The sequence below is a fragment of the Zalophus californianus genome, chromosome X, assembly GCF_009762305.2.
Source record: "Zalophus californianus isolate mZalCal1 chromosome X, mZalCal1.pri.v2, whole genome shotgun sequence".
In the NCBI taxonomy this organism is placed as follows: Eukaryota; Metazoa; Chordata; class Mammalia; order Carnivora; family Otariidae; genus Zalophus; species Zalophus californianus.
In genome coordinates this window covers 15,856,689-15,874,556 of record NC_045612.1, presented here as the reverse complement: position 1 = coordinate 15,874,556, position 17,868 = coordinate 15,856,689, and the positions used below count along the sequence as shown (strand labels likewise).

The window sequence follows — 17,868 nt, the reverse complement described above, 5'->3', positions numbered from 1 at the left end:
GGGTCCAGATCCAGAAGGCTCAGATTCTGCTCCCACTTCTGTGACTCGTCAGCTGTGTGACACTGGGCAGATCATTTAACTTCTCTGAGACTTAGCATCTTTGTCTAGGAAATGGGGTGATAAGCCCTGCATTGCCCACACTACAGGGGTGAAGTGAGGACTAGATGCGTTGACTTTTTTGAGGGTGATTTGCAAATGGCAACAAGTTACATAAATGTAAAGCATAATTATGATTGCTGTTGTTGACAATAAGCCCTGTGCTCAAATGTGATGTTTGTTTAAAGATTTCAGTGATGATGTACTTTTGTTTTGCATTATTTTGGAACAGAGAGAAGGGCAAGGAATGGCTACAATTTCCCATGTACCGTCCAGGTAGGAGCTGAGTTTATTCATAGCTGGTACATTTAGTTCTGATTTTCCTTCCATTTAATTCTGTATTTGCAGCCTGTCGGTCAGAGTTGTCAGAAGGAGATCAAAGTACCCGGTGGTTATTTTACCGATGCTGTAATTGGGCTCTTGCCTTCATGAAATAAGTTGTTTCGGTTGGTCATGGTGCAGCCTAGCAGCCTGCCTCCTGCCTCTTTGTAGTGAAGAGAAAATGGGGTCCAAAGTGGTCATAATTTGGGGATGGGGGAATAAAGTGTTTGTTGTCGTCAAAAAAGTCCAGGAAATACTGAGCAGGGAAGTGGAAAAACAACATGGAAAGCTGCCTTGGTCCTGTTCAGACGCATGGTCCAGCCGCTTCTGGAACACTGTTGATGCAACTCAGAGAGGCTCATGGGGAGGTCACTGACATGTTCAGGGTGCTAAGAGTAAAGAGTCTGTTGCAGCAAAGGGAGAGGTTTAAAAAAAGAGGAGTCCTCTTTAGATTGGCAAAATGAGAGCTGGGAAGAGATGGGCTCCATGTGGAAGGGCAGGGCAAGCAGGGACTCCACCGACTGTGGATCCGTGGAGGGGGAGGCATGGCTTAGATTGGACAAAGAGAAAGTTTGAGTTAACACAGGCACATCTAACTGGGATACCAGTCAACAGCTTTAGGAAACGTGGGAAATGTGTGCTTCAAAAAGATGTATTGGCAAATAGAAATGGGGAAAAAGTCTAGGTAAGCTTGTGACTCTTTTTTTTTTTTAAATGATTTTATTTATTTGAGAGAGAAAGAGAGCATGAGCAGGGGAAGAGGGGCAGAGGGAGAGGGAGAAGCAGACTCCCCGCTCACGGGGAGCTGGCCACGGGGCTCGATCCCAGGATCATGAGCTGAGCCAGTCAGCCGCTTAACCAAATGAACCACCCAGGTTGCCGCTAAGCTTAAAGATGCTCTGTAATGGAATAGCAGAGAAAAGCGGAACGTCTGAGGACCTTGCTCCAGTGGTTGAGGTCAAGCACAGCCCTGTTCTTTGGCAATGTGTCTTTTAGTGGACAGAATACTCTAGGGATGTACTAGGTATTTGTGACCTTGGCTAAGTCTCAGCTCCCTCATCTGTGGAATGGGGACCATAATAGCTCTACTCAGGAGGCTACAAATGTTAGCTACTCTCACTACCATTATCTCCATTATTATTCTATTATAGAAATAGGCCTTCTGCTGAACACATCTTTAGAAACTAATTAAGCATGTGCCATTTGCCTTCTTGCAGTCATGATGGATAAATTGGAGACCAGAGGATAAAAGGTTTTCTCCGAAGTAATAAATCCTGAGTACTCCGTCTTCTCTATTAATTAGTACAACTCCTAGAGAATGCATGGCTAGTTCATTTTATTTTATTTTATTTTATTTTTTAAAGATTTATTTATTTATTTGAGGGGGAGGGGCAGAGGGATTGAGCAGACTCCTCACTGAGTACGGAGAGAGTCAGGGATTGATCCTGCAACCCTGAGATCGTGACCAGAGCCAAAACCAAGAGTTGGATGCTTAACTGCTTAACCGACTGAGCCACCCAGGCGCCCCTAGTTGATTTTAATATAATGCAACTGTTGCTGACTGTTCTTTTGAAAATGGGTTTTGAGTTGTTTGTTTTGCACATGAGAGCATTTATTAGAAGATTCCAATATGCTGTCTCCCATCATGTCTTAGGATTTGCCCGTTGATAGATGTAAAATGTTTGTTATCTATGGACTCCCAATTAAGTCATCTGTGTAGAATTTCAGCACCACGGGTAGGTTGCGCTCTGTTGACATAACTGCAACGGCATTCTTTTTTGCTCTGCTTTTTAGCTATGTTTGTCAGACCATCCTAAAGGCCAGCTCTTCCTTAGCAGCCACCGAATTGGTTAGCAGGATCAAAAGTAAAATACGTGGCAACCTCACCCATGGAAACTTCACCAAAGGTCAACTGACGTTATTAGTAAAATCTGAACACGTTGCGGTGAAAAAAACTAGGTAATTGGGGGGAGGGGTATTCCATACACATTCATTCCCCTTATTAGAGAGCTCATAATGCATGCACAGTCAGACGTCCTGAGTTCTGGGGGGAGAGGAGTCGTCTTCATGTTCCTTTCCACATCCTCAGCGCTCCCTTGCCCTGACAACCTTCCTACCAGTAAGAGCTTATGAAAAACACAGAGGGGTTACCAGAGACCATGGGCCAGCTCTGGGTATCAGCAGGGGCGAGTCCGTCAGCAGAGTGGGAGGATTGTCTCTCTTGCATAAATACCCAGAGGCCTGGGGAGCTTCCTTATTCCACGCAATAACTGCCCGATAGATGCTTGCTAATTTATTGATTGATATAGCCAGGCTATTCATCTGGGAAAGTGATCTGAGAACAGTCCAGAATTTCTCTCAAGGGCATCTCTTTCCTTTAATGGTAAAGAGAAAGGCTCTTGGACCACCACTCCACGTCCTTGCCATGGCTGCCAGTGGACTGCGGTGAAAACATCAGGCTAAGCCAGATAACACACGGAGGCAGTAGAACACACAGTCCTTGGCAACGAACTGATCAGGTAGCAGAGGGCAGGCTGTGATTGCAAGCGACAGTGAAATGGGAGGCAGAGAAGTGTAGAAGCCACAGGCAGAGCCCACCGTGCAAATGGCGCTGATGGCTATCCTCAGAGGAAGCTGGGATTCTCCCGGCCCTCTGCTTCTCCCGGCTACTCTGCCCACATGTGAAGGAAAGATATCCGGAATCAGGGTCACAAACCCAGTGGGTGGTCAGTAGAAACCGGGAACTTATCACACACACTCAGCCCAGGTCACTTCTCCCTTAATGTGACCACACTTGGCGGCAAAACTTTGCCCTTGGCACCACCAGCAGAGCAGAGCTCCCGTGTTTCATCCTGGTAATGGCAGATACATTGAGTTTACTAAAATCAAATCCACCCCAGAGTCCGTTAGGAAGGGAGGAACCATCCAGAAGGAGAAGTCAGCCTTTGGTTTCCTGTCACTGACAGTGGGGGTACCTCAGAAGGAGGGCACTTGGCAGGGGAGGACTTCTGATTTTTTTGTGTATGGCTTGAACTTTTTTCATTGCAAATGTAACATTTTTTTTAAAACCAAGACCAAAAAAAAAAAAACTGTTCTGTCAACTTGTGCTTTTAATGAAAAGGATTAAATGTGAGTTTTTCCCGGGAGGCTTACTTAAAAAAAAAAAAAAAGACAGCATTTCATGTATTTTCAGTGAAGCCTGATTTAAAATGGCCTGGGAGAAAAAGTTTTTATTTGCTGGTGTTTACGTGTAGGGTAATAATGATGGGTCATAATGGATGTTCATGACACTTGTAAGTGCCTTTTACCCCTTCAAATGCATACGTTTTCTCCATAGAGCCAGGAAGGTGCAAAGCCCAGGGAACAGTCTCTAAATACAAAGGGACCTATAAGGGGCTCTTAACCAACCCTACTGAGACAGCCCAAACTAGGTGCATAAAAAACAGGCATGGAAATGCTACTAGGATCTGGTACGTATTGGCCAAGTTCTAATTGTCAGTTCAGAGACTCAAAGATCCTCTTAATTGGGGCCATGTTTCCGTCATTTGACTGAGCAGCCCTCCCACCCCCACCCCCTCTACCTTTCTTTCACCCTTTGGATCTACATAAGCCATGCACAGGCAACATAAGAGCATTCTAGAAAAATGTTCAAGAAGACAAAGGAGAAAAAGTCACCCATAATCCCACCACCGCTGCTTTTAGGTTGGAGTGTTTTTCATCTCCCTGTTCCCTGTGTGCCTTTAAGTTTTATGTAGTTTTATGTCGTGGTAATCACCGTCCTCATCTCAATAATGTGATTTACCTTTTCACTCAATAGTTGATCAAACATTTTCCATGTTTTATGTTCTTCTTCTTAATGACCATTTTGAAAAATTGCCTCAGAAGCTACCTCGTTGATGGGCCATAATAATTTACTAAATCACCCTTCTATTGTTGCCTTATCATTTTCCTTCTTTAAATCATCAGTCCCTCTTCTCTGACTCTGCTGTTAATGGTTTATGCCATTAACTTAAGTAGGCAGACCAGAAGGGCAGCAGGTTTTGACAGAGGCTTAAAAGCTCTCTGTTGGAAGGCAACATCTTGGACTGGGTCCTACTCTCTTCGTACATCTAATCAGTCAGCAAATCATGCTGGTTTTGTGACCACAATCAAAGCTCGTATGTACCCCTTCCTTTCCATCCTCACCGCCACAACCCCGGTGCAGACCCTTACTATCATCCCTTGTCTACTATTAAAGCAGTCTCCTCGCCTTCCCCGACTCTGGTTCCACATTGCCTCAGGTATTAAGTCTAAACTCCTAAACACGGTGCTCAAGACCCACAGGCTCCCTTTTTACCATGTGTGCCGGCCAAAAAGAGCCATTTGCTGTTGTGGGCTCCAGTGGGTGCCTCCCTATGTCTTGTTCTCCACCTGTGCTATTTGCTCTGCTTCGGGGTGGGGGGGCTTTCTACATCTCTGTCCTTTAAGCATCCGGCTCAGCTCAAAAGTTGCAAATAAGTTCTTGCTTGGTGGTTTGATAGATTCAGTTTTGTTGGTACAGTTTTTCATCTCATGTCTTGCCTCACAGATGTAGTTACATGTACAGACTCGAACCACCAAGTTACAACAGGCTCCTCCAGGGACCGGACCCCGCCTACTTGCCTGCACCATCTGTCAGCAGTCCTGGGTGCTCGATCAATGTGCGAGCTCATTTGAAATGAACTGGATTGAATTGGATGAGGCATAGGGGAGGGTGGATGATGAAGGCTGATGAGCTACAGAGGGTGCTATGCTCATTGCCTTCATCACCAAATGATGTGCGGAACTAGGGACCGCATTCTTACCAGGGGTAAGAAGGGAAAGTGAGGGTAAGCAGCCATGTCCAGAGGGGCAACATCTCCGCCTCGACTCTTGCTCCGCTGAGGATCGCCACGCTTCATCTCAGACTCTCTTGCCTTTTTACACCTCCTGCATGGGGACCCTACATTCCCTTGTTCCCCAAGAGCAAAGTGTTCTTCCACGGGGCTCCCGCCTTTTGCTATCTCAGCCCAGAGGCTGGGAGTGGGCCGAGGGGAGGCATGCCAGAGCTATACCGTGTTCCTTCTTTGTTTGCTCTAAGACTTTTTCTGGACTCATCCTCCAATAAGAAAGCTTTTTGTCCCTCCCTCCTCTCTTTTTCAGCTCAATCAGTATCCACCCTGGCAAATCTCAGTGGGGAAAACCAAAGTTGAAACAATGCAAAGTGCTTCAAGGATTTCCTGATAAGATTATGGATCTTGCTAACATTACTATCAGTGATGGTAAGACTGTTCTGTACTCATTAATGACATAATGGAACCTCGGTTAGTTTGTCTGCTTGACCTGAGATGAGAGGGTACAGGCAAGCTTCACGTAGGAAAATCTACCTTACAGTGATCCAATTTCAGAAACTAAGGAGTTAATGTTGGTAGAGGTGGGAGTGGGGCATGCTAAGTTGGGACCGTCAGTGTTTTTTTGCTTTCTAGTGTTTTTTATTTTATAATTTTTGGCTAATTATTATTTTTCATTTCATTTTATTTTTTTAAGATTTTATTGATATATTTGAGAGAGAGAGAGAGAGAGAGAACGAGCAGGGGGAATGGCAGAGGGAGAGGGAGAAGCAGGCTCCCCACTGAGCAGGGAGCCTGACTTGGGGCTCGATCCCAAGACCCTGGGATTATGACCTAAGCTGAAGGCAGAGGCTTAACCCACTGGACCACCCAGGTGTCCCATTATTTTTCATTTTAAAACAGTTTTAATAGGGGGGGGGGTGCCGGGGTTAGTTAGTTAAAAAGTCTGACTCTTGGTTTCGCCTCAGGTCATGATCTCAGGGTTGTGGGATCGAGCCCTGTGTCGGGCTCTGCGTTCAGCTCAGAGTCTGCTGGAGGTTCTCTCCCTCTCCCTCGGCCACTCTCCTGCTCTCTCTCTCTCTCTCTCTCTCTCTCTCTCTCTCTCAAGTAAGTAAATAAATAAATAAATAAAATCTTAAAAAAAACCAAAACAGTTTTAATAGGTAATTCTTCACATAGTTCAATGTTGCAAAAACAAAAAGGAAATACAGTGAAACATCTTCCCACTGCTCACCCCAGCCATTCAGTAAATATCCACAGAGGTATTTCATGTATCTATGTGGAAATTTACAGACACACACACCATACATATACATATACATATACGAACGCATATACATGTATATTCTCCCTCCCTCTTAGTACACAAAGTGGAGCGTGCTATCCATGCTGCTCTGCACCTTGCTTTTTTCTTTTAACAATATATTGCAGAAATTATCCTTTTAGTATATGAAGAGCTTCTTCATGCTTTTTATCACTGCATTATATTATACTGCATGGACATGCCACAATTTATTTCTTTAACCTATTTCCTGTGGGTGGGCATTTAAGTTGTTAATAACATTTTATTTTTACAAAACTGCTGTAATAGATTCTGTACATATGTCATTTTGTATAAGTGGGGTATACTTGAAGCATAAATTCCTAAAAGTAGAATTGCCGGGTCGGTCATACTTTTGATGGTGTCAAAATGCTCTCTCTAATGCTTGCTTGCACTAGTTCATACTCCCACTTGCAAGGTAGGAAAGCACCTGTCTCAGGGTACCTTCATCAACACAGCATGCTATCAGACTTTTGTGATAAGCAGAAATTGATATCTCGTTGTGGTTTAAAAAGTTTCTTATGAAGTTATTCACATATCATAACATTTTACCCATTTACTGGGTATAATTCCATGGTTTTTAGTATGTTCACTAGATTGTGCAAAAGTCACCACTAATTCCAGAACATTTTGATCTCTCCAAAGAGAAGCCCCATACACATTAGCAGGCACTCTCATCCCCCCCACCTCCCCTCAGCCCTTGGAAACCTCTAATCTACTTTCTTCTTTTAATTTTATTTTATTGTAGTAAGAACATTTAACATGAGATCCATCCTCTTGAAAAATTTTTAAAGTACAATGTTGTATGGCTGACCTCCAGAACTTACTCATCTTGCTTAACTGAAACTTTATGCCTGTTGATTAGCAACTCCCCATTTCCCCTCCCCCAGCCCCCGGCAAGCACCATTCTTCTCTGTGCTTTTGTGAGTTCCACTATGTTAGATTCCCCATATAAGTGAGATCATGCAGTATTTGTCTTTCTGTGTCTGGCTTATTTCACTTAGCATAATGTTCTCCAGGTTTACCCATGTTATTGCAAATGGCAGGATTTCCTTCTTTTTGAAGGTGAATAATATTCCAGTGTGTATGTATGTGTGTGACATTTTCTTTATCTCTAGTTGGACACTTACGTTATTTCCGTATCTTGACTATTGTGAATAATGTAATGAACATGTGCGTGCAGGTATCTCTTTGAGATAGTGATTTTAGTTTCTTTGGATATACATACACGTGTGAGATTGCTGGATCATACAGTACTTCTCTTTTTAATTTGTGAGGAACCTCCATACTGTCTTCCACAATGGCTGCACCAATTTACATTCCCACCCACAGTGTACCAGGGTATCATTTTCTCCACACCCTTGACAACACTTTGTTACCTCTTGATTTCTGATAATAGCCATCCTGACAGTTGTGAAGTGATATCTCACTGTGGTTTTGATTTCCATTTCCCTGATGATTATTGGTATTGAGTACCTTTTCATATATCTGTTGGTCTTTTTTATGTCTTCTGAGAAATGTCTATTTGAGTCCTTGGTCCATTTTTAAATCAGGTTACCTGTTTGTTCACTATTGAGTAAGACTTTTTTTTTTTTTTTTGAGTAAGAGAAATTCTTAAAAAAAATTTTTTTTAAGTAGGCTCCATGCCCTATGTGGGGCTTGAACTCATGACCCAGAGATCAAGAGTTGCATGCTATACTGACTGAGCCAGCCAGGTGCCCCATGAGTTATAGAAATTCTTTGTATATTTTGGAGATTAACTCCTTATCAAATATATGGTTTGCAAATATTTTCTCCCGTTTAGTAAGTTGTCTTTTCACTCTGTTGATTGATTGATTATCTCGCTTGTTGTGAGAAACTTTTTACTTGATGGAGTCCCACTTGTTTATTTTTGTTTCTGTCCCCTGTGCTTTTGGTGTCATATCCATGAAATCATTGCCAAGATCAATGTCATGAAGATTTTCTGTTATGTTCTCTTCTAAGAATTTTTGATTTTCAGGTCTTGCATTTAAGTATTGAATAATTTTGAGTTGATTTTTGTGTAAGGTGTAACAGGAGGGCCAATTTCATTCTTTTGCATGTGAATTTTCAGTTTTCCCAACACTGTTTATGGACGAGATTATCCTTTTCCCATTGTGTGTTCTTTGCACTCTTATTGAAGATCAGTTGATGGTATATGTGTGGATTTGTTCCTGGGCTCTCTATTCTGTTCCATTGTTTTTTTTTTTTTAAGATTTTATTTTTTTTGAGACAGAGAGAGAGAGAGAGCACAAGCAGAGAGAGAGGCAGGCAGAGGAAGAAGCAGGCTCCTTGCTAAGCAAGGAGCCCTATGTGGGACTCAGTCCCAGGACCCTGGGATCATGACCTGAGCCGAAGGCAGCCACTTAACAGACTGAGCCACCCAGGCGTCCCTGTTTCATTGGTTTATAAGTCTGTCTTTATACCAGTACCATGCTGTTTTGATTACTGTAGCTTTGTATTATATTTTGATATCAAGATGTATGATGTCTTTGTTCTGCTTTCTCAAGATTGATTTGGCTATTTGGTTTGTGTGTGTGTGTGTGTGTGTGTGTGTGTGTGTGTGTGTGTGTGGTTCCATATGAATTTTAGATGCTTTTTCTATTTCTGTAAAAGATACCATTAGCTAGACTAGTTTGGTAAACTCTATTGTCCCTGCAGTGTACATCTTCTGATTCTTCTCGTTAGAAGAGGCAGCCTTGGTCTTGTACCCATTCTCCCTGACTACCAAGGATGACTGTGGTTCTAGCTAGGTTCTCTCGGTTTCTTTCTCCGATCTCCCTGCTGAGCTTCTGGATGGCGTGCCTCTCTCTCAGGATCACACCCAGCTGTTAGCCTCCTAATTGCTAGCTGATGGCTCTGTTGTTTTTTGACAAAACCCTGGGGCATAAATTGCTCCATAGTCTGATCCCATTATAGTCCATCCCCTTGGCAGGGGCAGAGTATTGCCAGTCTTTGAGGCTTTCTCCCACCCTTCTCTGTGAAAAAAATATCTGTCCCATGGGGCAAGAGCTTGGGAGACGGTGGGGTGATGAATGTGTCCTTCACAAGGTGCTTCACCAGGGTTTTCCCTATGGAGCAGGGGCTGTGTTTGAATTTGAGGGGAAGGGGGACTTGCTGCTGGCACTCAGCTGCGGCCACTGCCCAGTAGGGATCTTCCACAGACGCGAGCCAGAAATATGGGAACTTCCAAGGTCCCCTGGCTCTCAAGTCCACTCAGAATAGTTCTTCTACCCCAGGGACCTGGGGGAGGTGGTAACTACCACGCAGCTGCCTAGCCCAACAGAGCAATTTTTCCACAAGGCAGAGCTCTGGGAGATGGGTGCATTTCCTAGCCCAAATGCCATGGCCTCCCACTGTACTGACCAAGTGTCCATAGATTTTGTTGATTAAATGCATCTCAGTTGGTTGGAAGATCAACCTCCAGAGACTTTGAGTGGTTGTCTTTGCTAATTTTGACAAGTGTAAAAGAGGTTGCTCTTGGTGAACTTTTCCCCAACCCCTCCTTACAGCGCTATTCTTGAAGTCCTGCCCTTCTTTATCGGTGTTTTGAAAGCATGCCTAAGTTTCCCTCATCAACTCTCAGTCTATACATACCTTGTTAGGCGTAGCTCTACCATGAGAAGCTCCCCCCCCCCATGATAACTAGTTGGAAACTGAGGCACAGGACAGCCAGGGAATTGCCTTGAGGCAGTGAACTCCTCAGACTTGTCTTCCTTGCAGAAGATGGAAATTTGAGATCCTTGCCAAGGAATATCTAGAAGAATTAGAAAAGTAAGCATGGCTCTGATGGTTTCTAGGTCCAAAATCATGAGTCACTATGGAGGGTTGCAGCTTGAAGCAAGCAGGCAGTGAGTTAGAGAGGTCTGTGTTTCATGCTGACCTCCCTCCTCTGAGCGACACATTTTTCTTAGACACGATAATAGAATTTTCTCCTTAGGAGAAAAAGTTAAACAACCATAACAATAAGAAAAGCATTGCACCGAGTTAGGATTTTTAGAAAATTAACTGTCAGAAGTCACTTTATGAGAAAAAAAAATCTGCAGAGGATGAGAACAGTTGCATGGTGGCTTTAATGTATATAACTGAAAATAAATTATCAAATTTATTAGCTTCGGAGGAATGCTTCTCCTGTAAGTTAGGAGCTTAATGAAAAATGAGTACAATGTAAGGGAAAGAAAATGCATTCACTTTGAAACAATTTTTCTTTAGCCTTCAATCTTGCTGACAAGCATTAGATATCTTGGTTGGAGAAAAACTTGTCAGTTCCCCAGTTAAATGCTCATTTCACGTAACTCCTTAATATCGCAGAGTTCAAAAAGGTACCCTTATTTCAAAGGTCTGTGGGTTCTTTGCTTTGCCCTGTCTTTGTAACCTCCAAAATACTGAAGATGCATCACACTCTAATGAAGTTGGCTGGAACTTTTCACAAAGCTGTCTCCTGGGTGTGTCCATCTCGCTGCCTGGGCAGGATCGTGCATGGTGGAGAGAGAACAATATAATTCCCAGGATGTCAGGGAGAAGGACTGCAAAGCACAGCTCTTCCAACCCCCAAACTGTAGGGAAAAGGGACAAAGCACAGATGCTGTAGTAGAAAGTGATATCAAAGAACACTAGCTTCGGAATCAAACAGGCCTGGATTAAAATCTGGGTTAGAACCCCCGTGTCGCAAATTCTTAATCTGTATAAAGGGAATAATGTTAGTACCCGTCACACAGGGCTATCGTGACAGTTAAATTGAAGAATATATGTATAATGCCTTGTGGTACCTTGTCTCCAAAATGCCCACCACCGATTCATTCCCTCCTTGTCTATTAGAAGTTGAATCAGGGCTGCCTTGTGACTACCTAGCCCAGTAGAATTTGGCAGTGGTGACGCTGTGCCAATCGTGGGACTAACTTTTAAGGGGACTAGAAATTTCTGCTTCCATTCTCTTGTATGATCTCAGAACCCAGACAGCATGCTATAAGAAGCCTGGAAAATGTTTAACCACCAGCTCTGCCAAAAAAGGTAATTTTGTTGCACTTGCTGATTTCCTTGGTGTAATCCTCCCCTGATGGCTGAATACAAACTACAACATGCAATTACTGAACATGGAGTTGGTAAGAGATACACAGATACTGTAGATATAAATAATCACCAAAGCATAGATTACTAAAATGTAGCAAACTCATTAGGAAGTGATGAGTCTTGGGTATCACCATTGTTTTTAATATAGCTTATTTAATTAAAAGTTGATGTAATTTAATTTTTGATAATGGCTGTGTTTAATAACCAGCTCATAAAATTCCTGAAAATTTAAGAATTCATTCTGACAAGTCGATACCAGCTGGCTCCAGTTATACCACAGGCTGCGTCCAGCATACCACTGAGCCTAAGCCACTGGGAAAGGCCATGTGTCGGGAACAGCCTCAACTGACCCCCAGAGGACAAGAGCCCCAACTGACTGGTCCGTGGGCATCAACTGCCAGCCATGTGAGTGAGCCATCTCGGACTTCCAGCCCAGTCGGGTCTTCAGATGACTCCAGTCCCAGCTGCCATCTGAGCGCAACTGCGTGAGAGACCCTAAATCAGAACCGCTCAGCGGAAACTGGTCAACACACAGAACCATGAGGGATAATAATGAATTCTTGTTCGAAGTCGTTACGTTTGGGGGTAGTTTGTTATGCAGCTGTAGACAACACCAATACTGGCTCATAGAAATTGCTCAGTCAATAACAGATATGATTATTGTTTTGATGGCTGCAATTACTGGCAGATTAATTGAAACTCTTTCAAGCAATGGGAGATCTATTTATTTTACAACGAAGAAGGGAGGATTCCTTTTACTGCTTTGGCTCGAGGACGTAGAATTTTTACACAATGCGTGTAATTTGTCCTGAGTTTGACTTAAAAACCATATAACTCTAGATGAAAAGTCTACAATTACTTTCCACAATATAGTCTCCCATTGGCCTATTGTTTACTTTCCTCCTGCGACAGCAGGGACTCTGCAGGAAGCAAAGTCACACCACCGAGGCCCAAAGAATGACTCCAGGTAGGCCTCTCTGGCTATCCCATTTACAGCAAAGCCTGAAAATTTAATAAGAACGATAGAAAGATTGGTGAATGAGAGCACTATATTTTTCTTCCATCCCCTGTCTTATTGTTTTCTCAGTTTCTTTAACTGACCAGAAGATAGATGTCACAAGGACAAAATACTAATTTAGAAATAATTACAACCTTGTTCAACCTCCCCCTTTCTTCTACCTCAGTTCCTAGGTAGGCCATGGTTGGGCAGATTGAAGTAATGGTGAAGTGGGGGGGGAATTGAGAGAATCTCAGTTAAGATTGCTTAATTTACATTGACAAGGGCAGAGAGTTGTTTGCAGAGAGAGAGAGGGAGAAAGAGAGAGAGAGAGAGAGAGAGAGGATGATGTTTATGGGAATTTATTTTGTTTTCCCAAACAGACTTGGTTATTTGTAATGTAACCCAGGTTAAGTTACGAATATAATCTCTCTCTGGACTTTTTCTCAATGGATTGTATTTCTCGATTATTGTCCATTATATTTCGGTTACTGGACTTAAATGTGAGTGCTTTAAGCTAGGAGAGCACCACAAGGAACTTAGCTTTATATGGGTCATATTGAACTAAAATCTAATTTGTGTTGTATTTGTTTAACAAATACTGGCATTATGGTTATGACAAACAGAGGTCTTTTGTTTTAGAGATGCATACTGAAGTATTTATAGATAAAATGGTATGTCTGGGATTTGCTTTAAAATAATCTGGGGTTGGGGGAAAGTGGGTGAGAGTGTAGATAAAATAAGATTAGCTCTTCATTGACACTTGTTGAAGCTAGGTGATTCATGAGGTACATGGGGATTCATTATACTATTCTTTCTACTTTTGTGCGTGTTTGAAAATTTCCATAATAAAAAGTGAAGAAAAAAGTGGGCGAGTTAATATCTATTGTTCTTACTCTCTCTCTAAAAAAAAAAATCTAAATGAAATTGCTCTTTATTATATGTGGTCCATATTTGCTTTTTTTCTGTGATTGCTGGTTCTTGACAGAAAATATCATCACCACCCTTGATTATGAAAACACAGACTGAATGTTTGCTGATATTTTAGTACAGGTGGGATCTACTTAACTCAATCCAATACTCAAAAGTCTTAACTTAATTAGAATCTAATTGCAAGATAATCTTAGGTGACAAAAAGGTTTCCCTGGTGTATTTTAAAAAGGATTTAATGAATAAAAACTTGACTTATGTGCTATTTTCTGGGACTCCGCCTATTGTAGAAATTGAGGTCCAGCCTTTTTTTTTTATTGTAAATTTTGCTGCCTGGGTAGATATTTGCATTTGACTGCCTCTACTTTTTAAAGGGAAGGAAGCAGACCAGCATGGCCCCAGACTAAATAATGCAGGTTTTCCATTTCAATTTTCTTTCCCCAGAGAATGTGGATGATGTTGCAGAGCACGTTTTAAATTTAATAAATGCATCCCCCACTCTGGATGAAGAAGAAACAAAGATTATTGTTTCTAAAGTATCTGATATTTCACAATGTGATGAGATAAGTATGAATCTAACCCAGATTATATTACAAATAATCAATGCTGTTTTGGGAAAACAAAACAATTCAGCCTCTGATCTGCATGAAGTGAGAAATGAGTAAGTCCTAATGCTTTGGTAAAATAAGTTATTTCATAAAACTTTATAATATTTGTTATTCATTCCTTTGCATACAGTCCCAAATTGTCAAGGTCGGGTGGCTATGCATTGGAAAGCTGAGTTAGTACGGTGCAATGCGGTCGTCCCACACGAATCCCAATTGTGAAAGAATACATTGCAAAATTCTAATTCAACATTAATCATAGCAGCATTTCAAGTAAATAGTTGCCCCAAACCAAACCTCCACTCTATTTTCCCCGTCCCGGGTGCTCCCCCAATATCTATAAAATGCATCCGCCCAGTGTTCAAGCAAAAAGCTTTAGGAATAATACTAGTTACCTCCCTCTACCTCACAGCCAACCAGTAATCAAGTCTTGTAGGAGGCACCGGCTGTGAGGTTTTTAATCCCTGAAATATTCCTCGAACCCATCTACTTGTGTCCATCCCCACCATCACCACCACCCTAGCCCCAGCCTCATACCTCTCCGCTGACCTTCTACAGTAACTTCCTAACTGGGATCCCCGCCTCTGCACTTTCTTCTCTATGGTCTTTCTTCTACATGGCAGCCAGAAGGATCTTTGCATGCACAAATCAGATCATGTCATTCTCTTGCTTTTAAAACCCCTCGGTGGTTTTCTGGTACACGTAGAATAAAATCCAAATTTCTTGGCTTATGAGGCCATGCAGCATCTGGCTTTACATACAATAATGTCATTTAATCTTGAGAACCACCTTGCGAGAGAGGAATGCTAGGATTACCTCTGGCTTGCAGGTGAGTAAACAGGAGCTCGACCACGTTATTGTTAGACGTTAGAGGAACTAAGACTTAAACCTGAGCCTGTCTGACTCCAAAGCCAGCACTCTGATTTACTAATCCCTTAAACAATATAAAGACAGTGATTAAAACTGAACGAAAAGTCTTACATTGAGGAAATCTCAGGAGGAGAACGGGCCTTATATTCAAGTGGTAGGAATACTCTTCTCTCCTTGCAGAATTCTGAGGACAATCGAGCGTGCTGGTCACAAGATGGAGTTTTCTGGGAGGACAGCAAATCTGATGGCAGACAGGCTGGCGTTGGCCGTCCTGCGGGTGGACCACACATTTGAAGGCGTGACCTTCGGCATTCGCTCCTATGAAGAAGGTGCAGACCTTGAGGTGAGTCCAGCTCGGGGAACTGAGAACAGATCAGGCAAGTCTTCATTCACTTACTCCTTGGGAGAGAGGGGGGATACTTTTTAAAGGTTTTAGTCTTCAGAGGACCTTATGAAAATACAAATATCCCAGTGAACGATTCATATAGAACCCTCAGTAGCCTAACACCTCGGTTGGAATGGTGTCTGTGAGGTGAGCAATGATACCACCTTTGGCCCCGTGGCCCGAAATCATCTCACGTGTTACCTTATTATTAGCTACCATTTCCAGATGTTGGGGCACTGAGCTACTGTCTGTACAGATAAGGAAACAGAGCAGTTGAATAACTTGCTCAAGGACACACAGCCTAATGGCAGAGCCAGCGTTCAAACTTATGTCTGTCTGGCTTTAAAGTCTGGGCCCTTTCCATCACACCACAATACCCCAGCCTTTGGCAGGCCACAGGCCGCCAACCCCTGCAGAAGACAATTTGGGAGGGGCACCATTTTTTTTTTTTTAATTTACTGTTTAAAAAAATTATAAAATTTCCATATGGGGAAATGCACAAATTCTAAGTATATATTTTCTGAATTCTAACAGATGTGTACATCTGTGTAACTCAAACCCCCATCAAGACATAGACTATTACTGTCACCCCTAAAATTCCCCTCCTGCCCCTTCCTAGTCAATCCCCACAACTACGACCTCCCCTGGCAACCACTGTTCTGATATTTTGCCACCATAGTTTTGCCTGTTCTAGAACTTTATATAAATGGAATCATAAAATATGTACTGTCTTATATAAGACTGCTTGCATGTAGCATTCTTTTGTTTCTATAGTTCATCCTTTTTTATTACTGAATAATATTCCATTGTATGGATATACCAAAGATCGTGTGTCTAGTCTCCTGTTGATGGACATTGGGATTGTTTCTGGTCATTGGCTATTATGAACGATAAATACTGCATTGAACATTCATGTAAAAGTCTCTGTGTGGACATATGTTTTCATATATCTTGAGTAAATACCTAGGAAAGGGATTGCTGGCTCATAAGATGTAAGTTTAAATTTGTAAGAACCTAACATGCTGTTTTCCAAAGTGGATCATGGAGTGATTTTTCGTTTTTTTTTTAAATCGACGTATAGGGCGCCTAGGTGGCTCAGTGGGTTAAGCGTCTGCCTTCAGCTCAGGTCTTGATCCCAGGGTCCTGGGATCGAGTCCCACATCGGGCTCCTTACTCAGCGGGGAGCCTGCTTCTCCCTCTCCCTCTGCTGCTCCCCCTGCTTGTGCTCTCTCTGACAAATAAATAAATAAAATCTTAAAAAAAATAAAAGTATAGTTGACACACAATGCTACATTAGTTTGATTTTTCATTTTTTAAAGATTTTATTTATTTATTTGACAGAGAGAGACACAGCCAGAGAGGGAACACAAGCAGGGGGAGTGGGAGAGGGAGAAGCAGGCTTCCCGCCGAGCAGGGAGCCCGATGCGGGGCTTGATCCCAGGACCCAGGGATCATGACCTGAGCCGAAGGCAGATGCTTAACGACTGAGCCACCCAGGCACCCCTCATTTTTGTATTGACCATTTGGGAATCTTCTTTGGTGATGCATCTGTTAAAATCTTTCGCCCACTTTTAAATTGGGTTGTTTGTCTTCTTAGTAAGTTGTAAGTATTTTTTATATATCCTGGATACAAGGCATTTATCAGATATATGCTTTGAAAATATTTTCTCTGTGGCTTGCCTATTCATTTCCTCAGTGGTGTCTTTTTCTTTCTTGAGAGAGAGAGAGAGAGAGAGAGAGAGTGAGTTGGGGGGCAGGCGAAGGGAGAGGGAGAGAATCTCAAGCAGACTCTGTGCTGCGTGCGCAGCCCAATGTGGGGCTCAACCTCACGACCCTGTGATCATGACCTGAAATGAAATCAAGAGTTGGATGCTTAACTGACTGAGCCACCCAGGTGCCCCCTTAGTGGTGTCTACTGATGAGCATAAATTTTACCTTTGATGAGGTATAATTTATCAGTTCTTTCTTTTATAAACAACCTGTGACTTGTCTAAGAAATCTTTGCCTACCAGCAGGTGATGAAGATATTCGATGCTTTCCTTTCAAAGATCTATGGTTTTAGCTTTAATGGGTAGGACTATAAACCTAATTGAATTAAATTTTGTGTATGGTGTGAGGAGGTATGGTGTAGCATATGCTTTGGAGTTCATTTTGTTCCATCTAGATACTCACTTACTCCAGCACCATTTATTGAGACTTTTCTTTCCCCCTTGGCTTGCTTTGGCATCTTGGACAAAAAAATCAATCATGCAGATGTAGGTCTATTTCTGAACTTTCTATTCTGTTCCATTAATTTTCTTATAGATGCGTACACCATGATCACACTGTCTTGATTCCTCCAGTCTTGAAGTCAGGTAGTGTGAGTCCTTCAACTTTGTTCTTTCTCAATATAGCTTTGGTTATTCTAG

The 17,868-nt window shown here is 42.4% G+C and overlaps 1 protein-coding gene across 1 annotated transcript in view; it reads left to right on the top strand.

Annotated features, from left to right (window-relative positions):
* ADGRG4 (adhesion G protein-coupled receptor G4) overlaps window positions 1-17,868 on the top strand; it is a 126,471-nt gene that overhangs the window by 73,169 nt on the left and 35,434 nt on the right. The window contains 6 exon segments of the mRNA XM_035725739.1: window positions 285-372; window positions 2,212-2,371; window positions 3,751-3,887; window positions 5,578-5,696; window positions 14,045-14,261; window positions 15,256-15,418. Coding sequence (XP_035581632.1) covers window positions 285-372; window positions 2,212-2,371; window positions 3,751-3,887; window positions 5,578-5,696; window positions 14,045-14,261; window positions 15,256-15,418 — 884 coding nt within the window.